The 14,645-nt window shown below is 44.7% G+C and overlaps 1 protein-coding gene across 1 annotated transcript; it reads right to left on the bottom strand.

Annotated features, from left to right (window-relative positions):
• Window positions 1-3,038: 3,038 nt before the first annotated feature.
• Window positions 3,039-10,572, bottom strand: LOC144169278 (uncharacterized). Its single transcript, XM_077698356.1, has 4 exons — window positions 9,830-10,572; window positions 8,213-8,373; window positions 5,816-5,983; window positions 3,039-3,589 (listed from the first exon to the last, which is right to left on the bottom strand). Exons 1-4 carry the CDS (start codon window positions 9,939-9,941, stop codon window positions 3,548-3,550), a joined length of 483 nt encoding a protein of 160 aa, XP_077554482.1. The 5' UTR covers window positions 9,942-10,572; the 3' UTR covers window positions 3,039-3,547.
• Window positions 10,573-14,645: the final 4,073 nt, after the last annotated feature.

The raw sequence follows: 14,645 nt of genomic DNA, 5'->3' as shown, positions 1-14,645 counted from the left end.
TGTTTTGGAGCAGTTTGGCGCAATTTTTGCAATTTTCAAGCTGTTGGAGCAGCCTGGTGCAGGAAAACAAATTTGTATCAGAACTGCGCAATATGCGCAGCTGTCTCACCCCTGTGTCTGTAATGCAAAAACGTAGAAGTGGAACAAACAAACAAAGATTGGTCGCGTATCTGCTGCTCTCGTTGCAAATGTCGACAAAAGACAAAAGTCTTTGCTGACATTTGCCAAGTAAATGCCTCCGTTCGCTTTCTCACTCACCTAAGGTTATGTTGTTCCTTTTGCGCCGCATTCATCCCAAGGTAAGCACGCTAAGGGATTCCTCAAGTCGATTTAAATTTGCCGCGTTCCACTGCTCCAGGACCACGGAGCAAGATATAAAGAGGAGCGCCGACTGTGGCGCAAAAAAAAAAATCTTTTGCTCGGGCCGAAAATGTCCACGCGCCGCCGGCCGCACAGCTTTCCCTTTGCTCTCTTCCTCCTTCGTACGCCCTCTCGTCGCTGTGCCTCTGAACATGGCTCTTCCCTTCTTCGCTCTCCCCAGAGGCATCTTTTCTTTCGCAGCGACGTCTGTCTTATGACTGTCCTACTATGCAGGAGGCATGCGTGCACGCGCGGAATTTAAGCACCCGTGCGCGGCCGCAACAGACGGTGCAGATAATCGCACGCCACCGCATACATGGCGATCGCTTATTCCCTATCAGGGAACGTTTATTCTGACATTATGAAGACCCACTAAAAATACTGTACTAACTCAGCAGATGTAAGACGCAACTGAACGACGACGACTTCAGAAGCACCAAAGAATGAGCAAGAGTAATATGGAACGCCACAACATACAGTCTAGCGTGATTCTGCTTACGACGAATCGATGCAGCGCAAAGATTACCCTCTGTTGTTAGCCCGCTCTCCGGCCGCGTGCTTAATTATTTATGCTGCTTCTGCACACAAACAACGCTTACGAGGGTCGCCCGGAGTCTCCATCGGCAAACGGCAATGATACACATTTCTGTGCCAACGACTGAATTGGACGGCTGCCCTGTTGTATCAAGTATACAAAAACACTGTCAGCTTGATAAGGAACCCGAGAATGTCAAACGCAATCTTCATTCTAACTCATGCCGCAACTTACCGCCCGATGTTCACTGTCGCTCTACGGTCGTGTTATCTCGTCGATAACGCCGCGGACTCCAAATAAAATGCTGCTATTTGTATATGGCTGCAATTTTTTGGCCTACCAGGGTTCCCGGCGTTTTTTTTTTTTCTTTAAGCGGCTGACCAGCAAAACAACCGGCTCGTTAAACTTTTTCTTTCGGCGAGTGATCACCACAGAGATATAGGGTCCGGAAGAATTCAAATATCGCGAAATGAAGGCTTGTGAAAAGACCGCGCTGTCAGGGACTTGATCTTGAGCATATTGCTACGTCACGGGCATTCGCGGGTGATGTTATCGCATTTCTGTTCTTTTGTGATGAGCGTGTAATTGCCGGCCCGTGTTCTAGGCACACTCTGTTTTGGACGTAAGTTGGAGAACTGCGAGAAAGCTGAGGGAACTTTTATAATCGCTAGTGATCAGAACCAGTTGCTCCTTTCGCCTTTTGTAAAACCTGTTAAAACACGGTCGAATGGGTATTCAAAAATTTACAAAACGAAGCCACATTTTCGGCAAGCACTGCGCAAAAGGTAGTGTTTGTATAGCAGCCATATGTTTGTATGTGGTCTCTACATTTTGTTTTCCCGCTATGCAAACCAGTCCTTAACGTATCTTTGCCGTAAGGCCACTCAATTCCTTCGGGTCCGGGTTACCCAGAAGGTGCTGTCGAACAAGTTAGTCAACTGTGCGAAGGAGGCGCGCAATGGACGCGAAGCGGCGCCAAAGCAGGCCCAAAGCAGTCCGTGCCCAAAACTACTGTCGCCGAAGCAGACGACAGAGCCGACGGAATGCGTTCCGCCAACGCGCCCGTGGCGCACGGGGAACGCCGGCCGCTTAGCCGGCCGCCCATTTGCTGCGCCATCTACATTGTGCTCCGCGAGTGATGGACATTAAGGGTCCGTCGGAGAGAGCGAAGTGGGCGCTCCTGTTTATCTTTCTCCGTGTCCAGGACGGGTGCCTCAATGCCAGCGCTGCCGTACGGCGGAGACGCGCATGAATCGAGGCGACCTACTTCAACGTTTATAGAACAGTGTTGCCCTAATCCAAGTGCAATCCAAGCAGAATGTGGAACCTATCTAGTGGAACCTTTCGTCTCAATGCCAGCGCTGCTGTATAGTGGAACCTTTCGTAACTGTTGCCGATTGATTTCTTAAAATGCCGCTAGAAGCTTTAGTGGCGCGGGCGACAGTGTGAATTTTTTTTGTGCAGTGAATGTAGTATTTCATTTCGCAAAAACCAAGCATCCATCATTTTTTTTGTATAAAGGAACACTGTAAATATCCCTTGTGCATTAATTTTCTCTCTTATATTTGCGTAATGACTTGTTACATATAAGCTGGACTTGGACGTTGAGATTTGGCTGCGAGTATACAAGACTATCGCGCAGACTTCATTTTACGTTGGTCGGGTGGCTGAATCGAGTCACAGACAGACAGACAGACACATACAGACAGACCAAAATTTCTGGGTTTAAGTAGCCCAAGAAAGACTATCGTCTTTGAAAACAGCCTCTGGTAGCTGGAATCGAACCTGTCCTTCGCGTTACAAAGCCAACATCTACCCAGTTGCTTCATTTCGGCGTGGTCAAACAGGTTTGGAAAACATAGAGGACAACCAAAGAATCCATTGAGAGAAAGCTTCACGTGCAACCATTGTAGTCGCTTGACAGAGGGGTGCATAATTTTTTGTAAAAGTGCAAAGTAATGACACGGAAAGCAGCATTCATGCTGGTTATTCAGTCAGAATTCAAATGGCTAATTGTCTAATTATCTTGGAAACTAATTGACCAACTTAAAAAATAATGACTTATTCGAAACCAGTGGGGAAAAAAGCAGCAAGACTGACAAGCTTCACAAAGTTTGTTTAACCATAAAAAAAACTTTCATTGTACTAAAATTTTCATTGTCAACCCTACAATCAATCAATCAACAAATTTTTTTATGACACCAGCAATATGACATTGTAGTAGCGCAAATACATTTCAGTTGATAAATGGGGCATGCAATAGAAGCAACAATGCAGACGAAGTCAAATTCACTCTCTTGACACAAAATTTCAGTCAAAGAATAAAAGTACAGTTACAAGCAGTATAAAATGAGCAAGCCTTTTTGCACAGGGTCATTAAAAATATCAGCTGACAGGATGCATTATATCAGGCACATTCACACTTCAATGTACAATAATTCACCCCCCCCCCGTCCCAATTTGAGCTTCTTGCTGAATTTTGCCATTACAATGAAGTGGTAAATATTTTAAATGTATCACATGCATCATAGACCTGTGCTCAGTCAAGGGTGTGTTGTCAGCATGCAATACTAAAATAAGGGGGTTCTTAAAAAAAATGAAAAAGTCACGATTAAAAACACTGTTGAGCCTTTCTGGTGGCAGGCAGTGGCCTCAGATGTTCTTCCGGGCTGTCCCGATGTGACACCGATTGACCTGGGAGAGCGAATAGACAAGTGTCAAGCCACGGTTTACATTCAGGCCCTTTAGTTAGGCTGCCCGATACATAGAACTCAATGCTATCAAAGCAAAAGGAGGCCCTGAAGGTTCTAAAAACCTGGCAGCAAGCTTGAAATAATGTGCAGGAAGCAAAATTTTAAATCCAAGCTAACTATTTAAAACACTTTATGTGAAGATGCATGGGAGTACTGGTCCCAGCACAGGTTTAAGACACAGGTCTTGAAGTTTTGTTAATTCGTTTATAATAAAAATCACTGTGCATGTGTGTTTTGCCTTCATTTCAAAAATGTAATTAGTGTTTAAGTGGCAATTATTTTTTTAGTTAAAAAAAATACTGAAGCACCTGATCAAGTAATTTCTGACGGGCCGTTAAGGGGCTTTCTAGTCAAATTTTTAAAAAGTAAATGGTGTGGACTTGTAGGTTAGGACCTGCCATGCATGCCGATACTATTTATTACCTTCAAATTACCTTAGTTATGCAGAGTGCAGTGTTAAGAAAACTCGAGGTCATATTGTTACTCAACATTTACCCGAGGCATAGAGAGCCAATAGAAATAGCATCAGCATGCATTTCATTTCATCCCGAATTCAACGGTATAACGTTTACAGAAATCCCTTGAAAAAAGACAACCTGAAAACGCCTAAGCCTAGGCACGCACGCAAATGGCGTCGGGTTCGCGCCGCGCTCAGCACAGTCGGACTGCTTTACCAGCACTTCGGCAGCTCCTGCTGTCGATTTTTCTGATTCCAGCAGCAGCGAGGGGTCAAGCAATGATGTGGGATCTTCATATTTTAGTTAGGACGACGAAGCTCCGGTTCAGGTGCCTTGCACTTCAACAAGCACTGGCAGGTAATTTCGTTGTAACTCCGCGCTGTATTTATAAACAAAACGCGCTTCTTATCTGACGACTGCGGTTTTGATTTAATGTTTAGGGTCTCGACAACGTACGGCCAGGATATTTTGCCAAATGCACCGCGCCATATCGCGCTATCACCTTCAAGATAACCTGGCGCTCGTGTCAGATTAGCGGTGCAGCGTTCAGGTGCGACGCTTGTCGAGAGCGCTCGATTTTTTTTCTTGTTTTTTACCACCGAACTGATAAGGATTTTGTGCGAGAACACAAAAGAGTATACCGTAATTACCCGATTCTAACGCGCACCCCATTTTTCTGACAAAAAACCGAAAAAATTTGCACCTCCGATTGTAACGCGCACGGAACTGTGTGAGCAAGAAAAAAGAATGCGAGAAAAACGGATGATTTATTTCCCAAAGTATTCTCACTCATCTCACTCCTCGTCGCTTTCCGCTGACCACAACATCTCGTCCTTGGTGCCGTCAAGCATGTTCGCGATGCCACACTTCTGAAGTAACGTTCAACCATGGTCGATGGGATCGTGGCCCACGCCTCACACGCCCATCCCGCGAGCTTCTCCAGAGGCGCACGCTTCAGCCGACCGCTAGTTTTGAACGCGTGAGAGCCGCTGCTGCCATTGCTGTTATCAAGCGCGCAAGTGGAACGATTTGACGATTTGTGCGAACGCCGATAGAAAAGCCTAGGCGCCTATGCTTCCTGCGTCCGAAAAATCGTTGCTAAAAGCTTTGGCGCCATCTTGACACGGTGATGGCGATGGGTGGGAGGAAATTTCCGCTGTTTCGGTTTCGGTTTCGTATCTGATTCTAACGCGCATGCAATTTCTCGACCTATTTTTCCGGAAAAAAAGTGCGCGTTAGAATCGGGTAAGTACGGTACTTGGATGCACATTTTACAGACTCACTCACCCTTGAGTGCCCTCGCGGCGTGGCATAGCCGTCAGTTGCGCTAGGTTGACGGGCCCTCAAAAATCCAAAACTTGGTGTACACTGTTTATTTATATATTGAATCATAGCCAAGGAAGGTAGGAACAATTTGTATATCTTAAAATACCTGAAATAATTTTAGTCTTGGTAAAAGTGCCGATTTGTGTTTTTTGTATAGTTTTCTTGGGGGATTTCTTCTGATTACTTGACGAATAAACAGTAAGTAATTGTACCTTTAACAAAACTGCTGCTTTGTGTTTGGAAGAGCAATCTATAAGCTACAATTTCATGCATAGCAAGGCTACGTGTGTCCAGTAGCTCAAGAGAAAAAAAACGTTTTTGTGGAAGCACCTAAAATCGGCCGTTTCTTCGCCGTAACGAAAGAGTTAAAATCAGTGCCTCACCTTGAGCTCCTGGAGGGTGCTTTGTAGCTGGCGGCGCTCCGTCTCCCCAGCATCGAGCTCCCGCTGCTGTTCCCCAAGCCGGGCCTGGCAGGCAGCCAGGGCCGACTCCAGCCGCTCCTTCTCGGCCGTCAGCGTGGAGCGCTGGGACTCCAGGGACTCCTGCACCGACTGCACGAGGCCACCACACATGCGCGCTATCAGTCGCGCAGGAGTTTTCATCACAACACCCGCAGAAACATTCCAACTGGGTAAAACACATGGCAGGCAGAGTGAGTGTCAAACTTTTTTCCTCTGTCAAAACTGGCAGTGATGAATGTTCAGGCTGCTGGCTATATATGCATCGATGAAGATGATGGCAGCAATTATGACAGGCAACAGATTCTTGGTCAACCTCCAGTTGTGATGAAGACAACAATGACGTTGTCCGTTCACCAAATAAACGAATCAGACCCCGATCTCTCTACAATGCGGGGTCAACAGCTCCTCCACAAATGATTACATAGAATAAGCAAGGTTTAGTGTGCACTACATGAACTTGTACCTTTCAAAGTAGAAATCTGCTCTTCAGAAGGAATGTAAACAAGACTAATCCAAAAATAAACTCCTGGACTACTTGTTAAACCGCCAGACCTACAGAGAAGAAGGCAAAAGTTGTCTCACAGCAACGAAACAGCAGAAAACGAATGAGCACAATCAACAATCCCGGATGCGCACCAAGGATTCACCTCAAAGCAGAGTTGCAGACAACCACACGCAAACTGTCGTCGCCAACTGCAAATTCGGCTACCATTGTTTTGCAAAAATCCTCTACCGATCACCAGTGAATGCTTTTCACTGCCTTGCTTTGAACTGTTGATGGCAGTGCGCAGCAAGTTATTGAAGACTAATTTTGGGTCTTCCAACTGTTGGACTACTACAAACAGGAAAAAGTGCCAGTGTGAGCTCACAGCTCTCCTAAGAACAGGCATTCCTTCAGACTCATCTTTCTGCATAGTCCTCGCATATTAGTTGACTTCTGCCACAAGTCACATGCTTATTGCCACATCTCTCGCAATGAAGCAAAGGCCTACAGGCATTTTACGGCAAAGCTGTACATAGCTACTCTCGCAATGGAAGTGGATGTCCAACCAGCGTGTTGCATCAATACGAAAAAATTTCAGCTTTCAGTATCCCGCGAATGCTCCGTAGTTCTCAACATAATATAGGTAACACTTGCGATTGTCATCTGGCACTGTTACAACATATTCAAAATCACGCTCTTCGTATCATTACTAACAGCTCATTCCGTGCTAACGCCTGTGTTTTGCTTCAACAGAAGCATGTTTTATCGGTTAAAAAGTTGTTCTATTATAACATAGCCACGTTTTTATTTCAACTGCGTGTTAATGTATCGTACCAATTTATTGACAGGCAACCATTACAAAATAACAAATCCATCAGATTTGCAGCCAACGAAAATTACTTACTACCCATAGTCCGTACCAACTATGGTCAGATGACATCCGCTTTTTCAGCAGAATAGACTTTCAGCAGAACTAAAATCTTCATCATCATTCTTTTCCTTCAAACACTTGCTAAAAACGTTTTTGTGGAAACGATGAATGTATTGTTTTCATTATCTGTATTGCATGTTACTGTTCATTTCATTGCCCAAGTTTTCCGAGTCCAGCTAGATTGTATGTGTAATGCAAGTGTATACTTAATGTATTTTTTGCTGTCAACCTTTTTACCTTGTTTGCTAGGACAATACTAATTAAATGTGCAACACGTAATTTTTCTCGCATTTTTTGTTTTACCGTTTGCTTCACATTTTTTTATTCTACTTTAGCGCTGCCTAAGCTGTGTTCATTGTTTTTAGTTACTGTTTTTTTTTTGCTGCTTTATGTGTGTTCTTTATTTTGTATGAATAATTCAAGGGTCCCGTTGCAGTCTGTTGACTTTGGAACCCTTGTCTGTATACTAACTTGTATGTATTTCACACCGTTGGAAATAAAGAATTCAAATTCAAATATCTTTAAAAAAAATCGCTGAAATGGACCGCTAACACAGCTGCAACATGTAGCCAGGTTTAGTCTACTTCACATAACTATGTACTTCACAGTGAAGTTATAATTCTGGAATTCTGTATGCTGTTCATACGTGGGCTTCTAGGGAAGAGGGAAGACAGCCTCATGCTTGTCCACTTGAATAAAACTCGTCCTTTCAAATTTCATTCAGCTAATTAGCTCGGAAGTGTCCTGGATTGGAAATTACAAAGGCAATTGGTGTCGTGCACTCCCTGGACTGCGCCCAGCCTTGCTGGTCATCCTTCACAGGGTGGAAGGGCACGCAATTTCCGTTGCAAATATAGCACGTGAAAACGACCCTTTTCAAAGTAGTGATCAGTGCATCGCTCACCAGGAGGGCAGCGCGCTCAGAGCGCAGACCTGCCAGGGCGACAGTGGCCTCCGCCGGAGAGTGGTCCAGTACGTGTAGTCGCAGAGTGTTGGAGAGTGGGCACTTGCAGCTTGGCAGCGCTGAGCTCCGTGGATGCTGCTTGTTCGCTGCTCTTCCACAGGCTGGAGGGAGGGGAGGGAACAAAACAGGACTACCGCATTTACTCGAATGTAACACCACCACCACAAATGTAACGCAAGGGGCGACTTCTTGCTGCATCAAGGCAAAGAGAAGAAACCACACGAGGCCGGCGGAGGCACACAAAAGTGCACTTTTTTGGCAACTAGCTGCCAAAATGCACTAGCTGCCACACTGCCATTGTATATAAATCGGTGTGTACACGTAGAACATTCCTTCAGAAGCACTGCTTGGTTTTTGTGCTCAGCCATGCATTAGAGCACACTTGTGTTGACATTCGTGGTTGCAGGCGAACGCAACGTGTCGCTTTCTTTCACATTTACCGTTTCGTTCTCTCCTGATGCGAAGTTCTCGAGGGCAGAGAGCACCACCACATAATGTGAGGGCGGGTAATATACGAGTTGATGCCACAGCCAAGAATTGGGTTCAGGCGGGCCAGACGACTTATGCCAGTGTTTGTTTTCTGTGGGCTGTGGGCGCGATGCGCATTTGCAGGGACAGCGGGCCCTGCCATGGACGTTTCCAGCGTTGCCAATCTAAGAAATCGCCCGCTAAACTTGGCAGTGAATAGTACCATCTAAAGAGAAATTAATAGAATAGGAGGCTTACTGCGCCAACGCTACGCGGGCGATGAGGTGCATTGTAGTGGAGGGCCCTGGATTAATTCTGACCACCTGGGTATCTTTAATGCACTTGTTTCCTCTCAACTCGACCACGGACAACACAACGAAAACTGCGCGCTCTCTCTCAGAGAGGGGGGCGGCTCGCGGCATTCTATATATCACAGGCTGGAGAGTTCTCTTCCTTGCAACGTGAAGGGGCCATTTCCGGTCTGGTGCCACAAAAAAGCCGGCATGACTGCCTGCTCACGAGCGTGCACTTGGGCTGGTAATGAGTTTTTGAAGCAATAAACGTTTGTTGTCAAGTGGTCTGGTTGAAAGGGAAGTATTCAGCTCATCACCCAAACTCCGCACGCACTCAAAACACAAAATAAATGGCAAAACTGTGCGTACAGGTTCCGGCATAGAAGAGGTTTAATACACAGCGCCGACGACGGCAGATCGTCTCAGGAAACATGAGAAATAAGCCGCGAAGTTGACCAATGACAGCCAATCAGACAGCCATGGCCTCAATGACGTCGTTAAGGCCACGCCAGGGGTGCATAATGAGGAGAGAATTGAAGAGAGCGCGATTGGTTTTTCGGCGTCTTTCACAGTGATTTGCGCGCTCACCGCTTCACGTGCACGAGTTATATCTGGCTCAGGTACTCCTGGAAGTGTAAGCTAAACGTCACGCAGGTTTACTTGCACTGCTCAGAGAGTGTTGCAGGGTCCCTTTCAGCGTTTGTGAGCAACCGAGTTAAGAGTTTGAACGAGCGAGCAAGTCTGAAACGAAACATTATCGGTGCAAGGAGGACCCAGCAAGGAGGTCGCCACCCACCCGAGGTCCTGTTCGAGCTCTGCGATCCTGGCAGCCTGCTGCGTGGTCTTCTCCTCCTCGGCCGCACAGGTCCTTGAAAACCTTGAAAACCCTTGAATTTAGAAGTGTCCATTTCAAGGCCTGGAAAGTCCTGGAATTTTTAAAGGGTCCTTGAAAACCCTTGATTTTTCTGGAGAGAATCAATGGCCCTGTCTTTTCACAAGAATTTAAAGTGTTTCTCGTGGATTTTAGGTGCTAACAAATGTAAAGAAACATTTTAACAATCGAGTTTCAATGTATTGCGTGAGTTTGGTGGATTTTCATTATTACACGGCAACATTGGGAGTAGGCACTTGTCAATCCAATCCATGTCGCGATACAATCCAGTGAAAGCCAGCTTCTGTTCTCTATCTTGCATCTTCCATCTAGGCTGTGACCGCTCGCTCCTTGCATGTTTGCTGTGCCTCATACGCTCCATCGGCGTTTGCTTTTACGTGCAAATGGTGGACGTATGCATTGTTCATCCTGCCTTGCAGCAACACTTGGGGATTTAATTTCAGCTGATACTCTTGCTGACAAAGCAGGAGATGCAGGCAACATTAACTAAGTTTTGAAATCAAACAGCGTCACCAAACACAAAGGAAAAAGAAAAACCTCTAAATACCAGTCATGAAATAAAAAATAAATCTGGGGGAGCATTTTACGAACCCCTTAGCACCTATCTAAATGTGCACTAATGTGCTTAGGTATTGTGCAATAAAAAACTTTTGCATTGTGTTTGAAAAGTTATAAATAATCCCAGAAAAAATATTAGATGGGGACCTTGCAAATGTGTTTACTGGTCCTTGAAAGTCCTTGAAAACCCTTGAATTTTTGCTTCTCAACCCTGTACGAACCCTCCGCCTGCAGGGCTGCACTCAGCTTCTCCACCTCTTGCAGCTGAAAGGCGCATGGAAAGCCAAGGAGGGATTGGTTGATAGAAGAAAGAGAGAAGTTTGAGAAGGTTGAGAGAAGAAGTTTAAATGATACGATGCCACTGAAGAACATGCCGATTTCAGGCTTACAGTACTCCTCACAGTGGCAAACAAAAGTAGAAAAAGAAGTAACTAATATGTGTACAGTTACGCAAGATCAACGCAAGTACTGAATACATCTTTACTTTGCCTCTTTTTTTTCAGAAACTCTCAGCAAGGGAGCACTACAATTAGAGCAAATTATGCATGAAATCTGCCTAGTCAGAAGGGAGGGGTTTGTTTGCTTACATCAGACTCCCTGCAACTGAAAATACGTCTACGTTGAAAAAGGCGCAAAACCAACACTTAAAGGAGCCATGAAGAGAAAACACAAGTTTGGTTCATTCAAAAGATTGTCTCGTTAGCCCTTTCAGCCCTGATTTTTTTCTTTCTACTGAAAAGATTTTTTCTATGTGTTTTCTTTAATATGTGTTTCTTTAATATGTGTGCCCTATTAGTTTACAAACAAAAAATTGAGCTTGTGATGCATGTAATTAGCGATCTACAGGCATGACAATTAATTAGGTCATTATCTAATCAAAATTTTTAAAGTCGAGTAGAAAAAATATTTTTGCTTGTTTTCCTAATTTTTGGAAAGAACTTAACCCACAAACAAAAATTGAAGCTGGTAGTGCAAATATTTATCGATTGACAGCCATGTAATCTTACTATGACTTCAGTCCTTGGAGTCACCCTGACGTCAAATTGGTCTTCACTGCAATATCTTCCTCTTTCATGTGTTCGGCTATAGCAAAAAACAAACAATAGTTATATCAATCGGAAGAGGCATCCTTAAAGAACTATTTCCCAGAAAACTATCTGTTTTCGTTTTGTTGTCAAATTGCTAGAAGAATTTTGGTTAATGTCCTAAATATAGGACACCAGGGCCGAAAGTGTTAGAATCATACTGACACCACTTTTAATGCAAACTTCGCTCAAATAAGCTACATAATTAGGAAAAACGGGAATGGTCATGCGACCCACCAGCTCATTTCCCGCAACAGAACCTGTGATGTCACATGGGCTAAGCTCTGCGATTGGCGGAGGCTTGCAGAAGCAGACGCAAATTAGGTAGAGCTTACAAACTAGTTAGTTTTCCAAGTGGTGCATCAAAAAGCAGATTATCTAATTGCACTCACCAGGGTTCATAGTATTAGAAAATATAGAGATTAGTTTTATGTATGCTATGGCCAAGATTGTTTCTTCTATTGTGCCTCCAAAAATAACAAATTATCTCTCATCATCTTGGTAACTAATTGACTTACTCAGAAAACAATCTCATATTTGAAATCCGTGGGGAAAAAGCAGCAAGACTGACAAGTCTTAGAGTTCAGTTAAAATGAAAAGAAATTGTTATGAGTTACGTGCCCCTTAAAGGGACAGACAACTGATTTTAGCAGACTACGTCCAAGCTTATTGTAAGCCAGCGTTTTATATAGTAGGGTAAACACAAGGATTTTTTCAGCAAATTGCGGGAAATCATTTCAACTTTGCACTAAACTGAAAGGTGGCGGCATGTAGTTTCTAAACAAGGCACTACCGAATGTATACAAACAACTCTGTTGTTTTCAATGTGCAATTCTTAAACCACATAGAGAAACAGAAAACACTGCACTATACCATTGTTTTAGGTATTTAAGTACCGTATTTTCGCGGGTATAACCCGCACCAAAAATGCGAAAATGTCACTGGCACAGCAGGGGTGCGCATAATACGCGGGGTTTTATCCTTTAGTGCAGCTTCACGGCAATGCGCATTGTGCCGTGAAGCTCCTTTGCAGTAACACTAAGCCGTTAAAGGCAGCGATTGCACAAAACGTACAAGGACAAGGACGAAAAAACAAATAAAAATACAACTGAATTTTATTAGTCAATTGTGACTTTTGCATGCGGTCCGTGTATTCTACTTGCTAAATATACGCTTTTTCTGTCTACATAGTATGATGTCTTGCTTGAGCAGTAGCTTTGGTGCAGCATTGCTTGTATGAAATGTGCAGGCAAAGAGTTTTTTTTTTGGCGGACTGAAAGTGGGGGTGCGGACTGTATGCAGGCACGGGTTATACGCAAGAAAATACGGTACCTATTTTCACGTCACGTACACTAGTTTTGGTTATTGATTATGAGGCTTCAAATGCAACTTCTCTTTCAATTTCGGTTTCGTTTGTTTATGTGTCTCGTGTGGTGGCGGCGTAGCAAGAGAAATTTGAACCGAAGGGGAAGGGCATAGGAGGAAAAATGGCGTCGGGTTCGCGCCGCGCTCAGCACAGTCGGACTGCTTTACCAGCACTTCGGCAGCTCCTGCTGTCGATTTTTCTGATTCCAGCAGCAGCGAGGGGTCAAGCAATGATGTGGGATCTTCATATTTTAGTTAGGACGACGAAGCTCCGGTTCAGGTGCCTTGCACTTCAACAAGCACTGGCAGGTAATTTCGTTGTAACTCCGCGCTGTATTTATAAACAAAACGCGCTTCTTATCTGACGACTGCGGTTTTGATTTAATGTTTAGGGTCTCGACAACGTACGGCCAGGATATTTTGCCAAATGCACCGCGCCATATCGCGCTATCACCTTCAAGATAACCTGGCGCTCGTGTCAGATTAGCGGTGCAGCGTTCAGGTGCGACGCTTGTCGAGAGCGCTCGATTTTTTTTCTTGTTTTTTACCACCGAACTGATAAGGATTTTGTGCGAGAACACAAAAGAGTATACCGTAATTACCCGATTCTAACGCGCACCCCATTTTTCTGACAAAAAACCGAAAAAATTTGCACCTCCGATTGTAACGCGCACGGAACTGTGTGAGCAAGAAAAAAGAATGCGAGAAAAACGGATGATTTATTTCCCAAAGTATTCTCACTCATCTCACTCCTCGTCGCTTTCCGCTGACCACAACATCTCGTCCTTGGTGCCGTCAAGCATGTTCGCGATGCCACACTTCTGAAGTAACGTTCAACCATGGTCGATGGGATCGTGGCCCACGCCTCACACGCCCATCCCGCGAGCTTCTCCAGAGGCGCACGCTTCAGCCGACCGCTAGTTTTGAACGCGTGAGAGCCGCTGCTGCCATTGCTGTTATCAAGCGCGCAAGTGGAACGATTTGACGATTTGTGCGAACGCCGATAGAAAAGCCTAGGCGCCTATGCTTCCTGCGTCCGAAAAATCGTTGCTAAAAGCTTTGGCGCCATCTTGACACGGTGATGGCGATGGGTGGGAGGAAATTTCCGCTGTTTCGGTTTCGGTTTCGTATCTGATTCTAACGCGCATGCAATTTCTCGACCTATTTTTCCGGAAAAAAAGTGCGCGTTAGAATCGGGTAAGTACGGTACTTGGATGCACATTTTACAGAGACTCACTCACCCTTGAGTGCCCTCGCGGCGTGGCATAGCCGTCAGTTGCGCTACGTTGACGGGCCCTCAAAAATCCAAAACTTGGTGTACACTGTTTATTTATATATTGAATCATAGCCAAGGAAGGTAGGAACAATTTGTATATCTTAAAATACCTGAAATAATTTTAGTCTTGGTAAAAGTGCCGATTTGTGTTTTTTGTATAGTTTTCTTGGGGGATTTCTTCTGATTACTTGACGAATAAACAGTAAGTAATTGTACCTTTAACAAAACTGCTGCTTTGTGTTTGGAAGAGCAATCTATAAGCTACAATTTCATGCATAGCAAGGCTACGTGTGTCCAGTAGCTCAAGAGAAAAAAAACGTTTTTGTGGAAGCACCTAAAATCGGCCGTTTCTTCGCCGTAACGAAAGAGTTAAAATCAGTGCCTCACCTTGAGCTCCTGGAGGGTGCTTTGTAGCTGGCGGCGCTCCGTCTCCCCA

The sequence above is a fragment of the Haemaphysalis longicornis genome, unplaced genomic scaffold (genome assembly GCF_048455015.1).
Source record: "Haemaphysalis longicornis isolate Haplotype H1 unplaced genomic scaffold, Haemaphysalis longicornis Haplotype H1 scaffold_2, whole genome shotgun sequence".
Lineage (NCBI taxonomy): Eukaryota > Metazoa > Arthropoda > Arachnida > Ixodida > Ixodidae > Haemaphysalis > Haemaphysalis longicornis.
The sequence above is the reverse complement of the archived record's forward strand: the minus strand, read 5'-3'. Positions and strand labels throughout refer to the sequence as shown.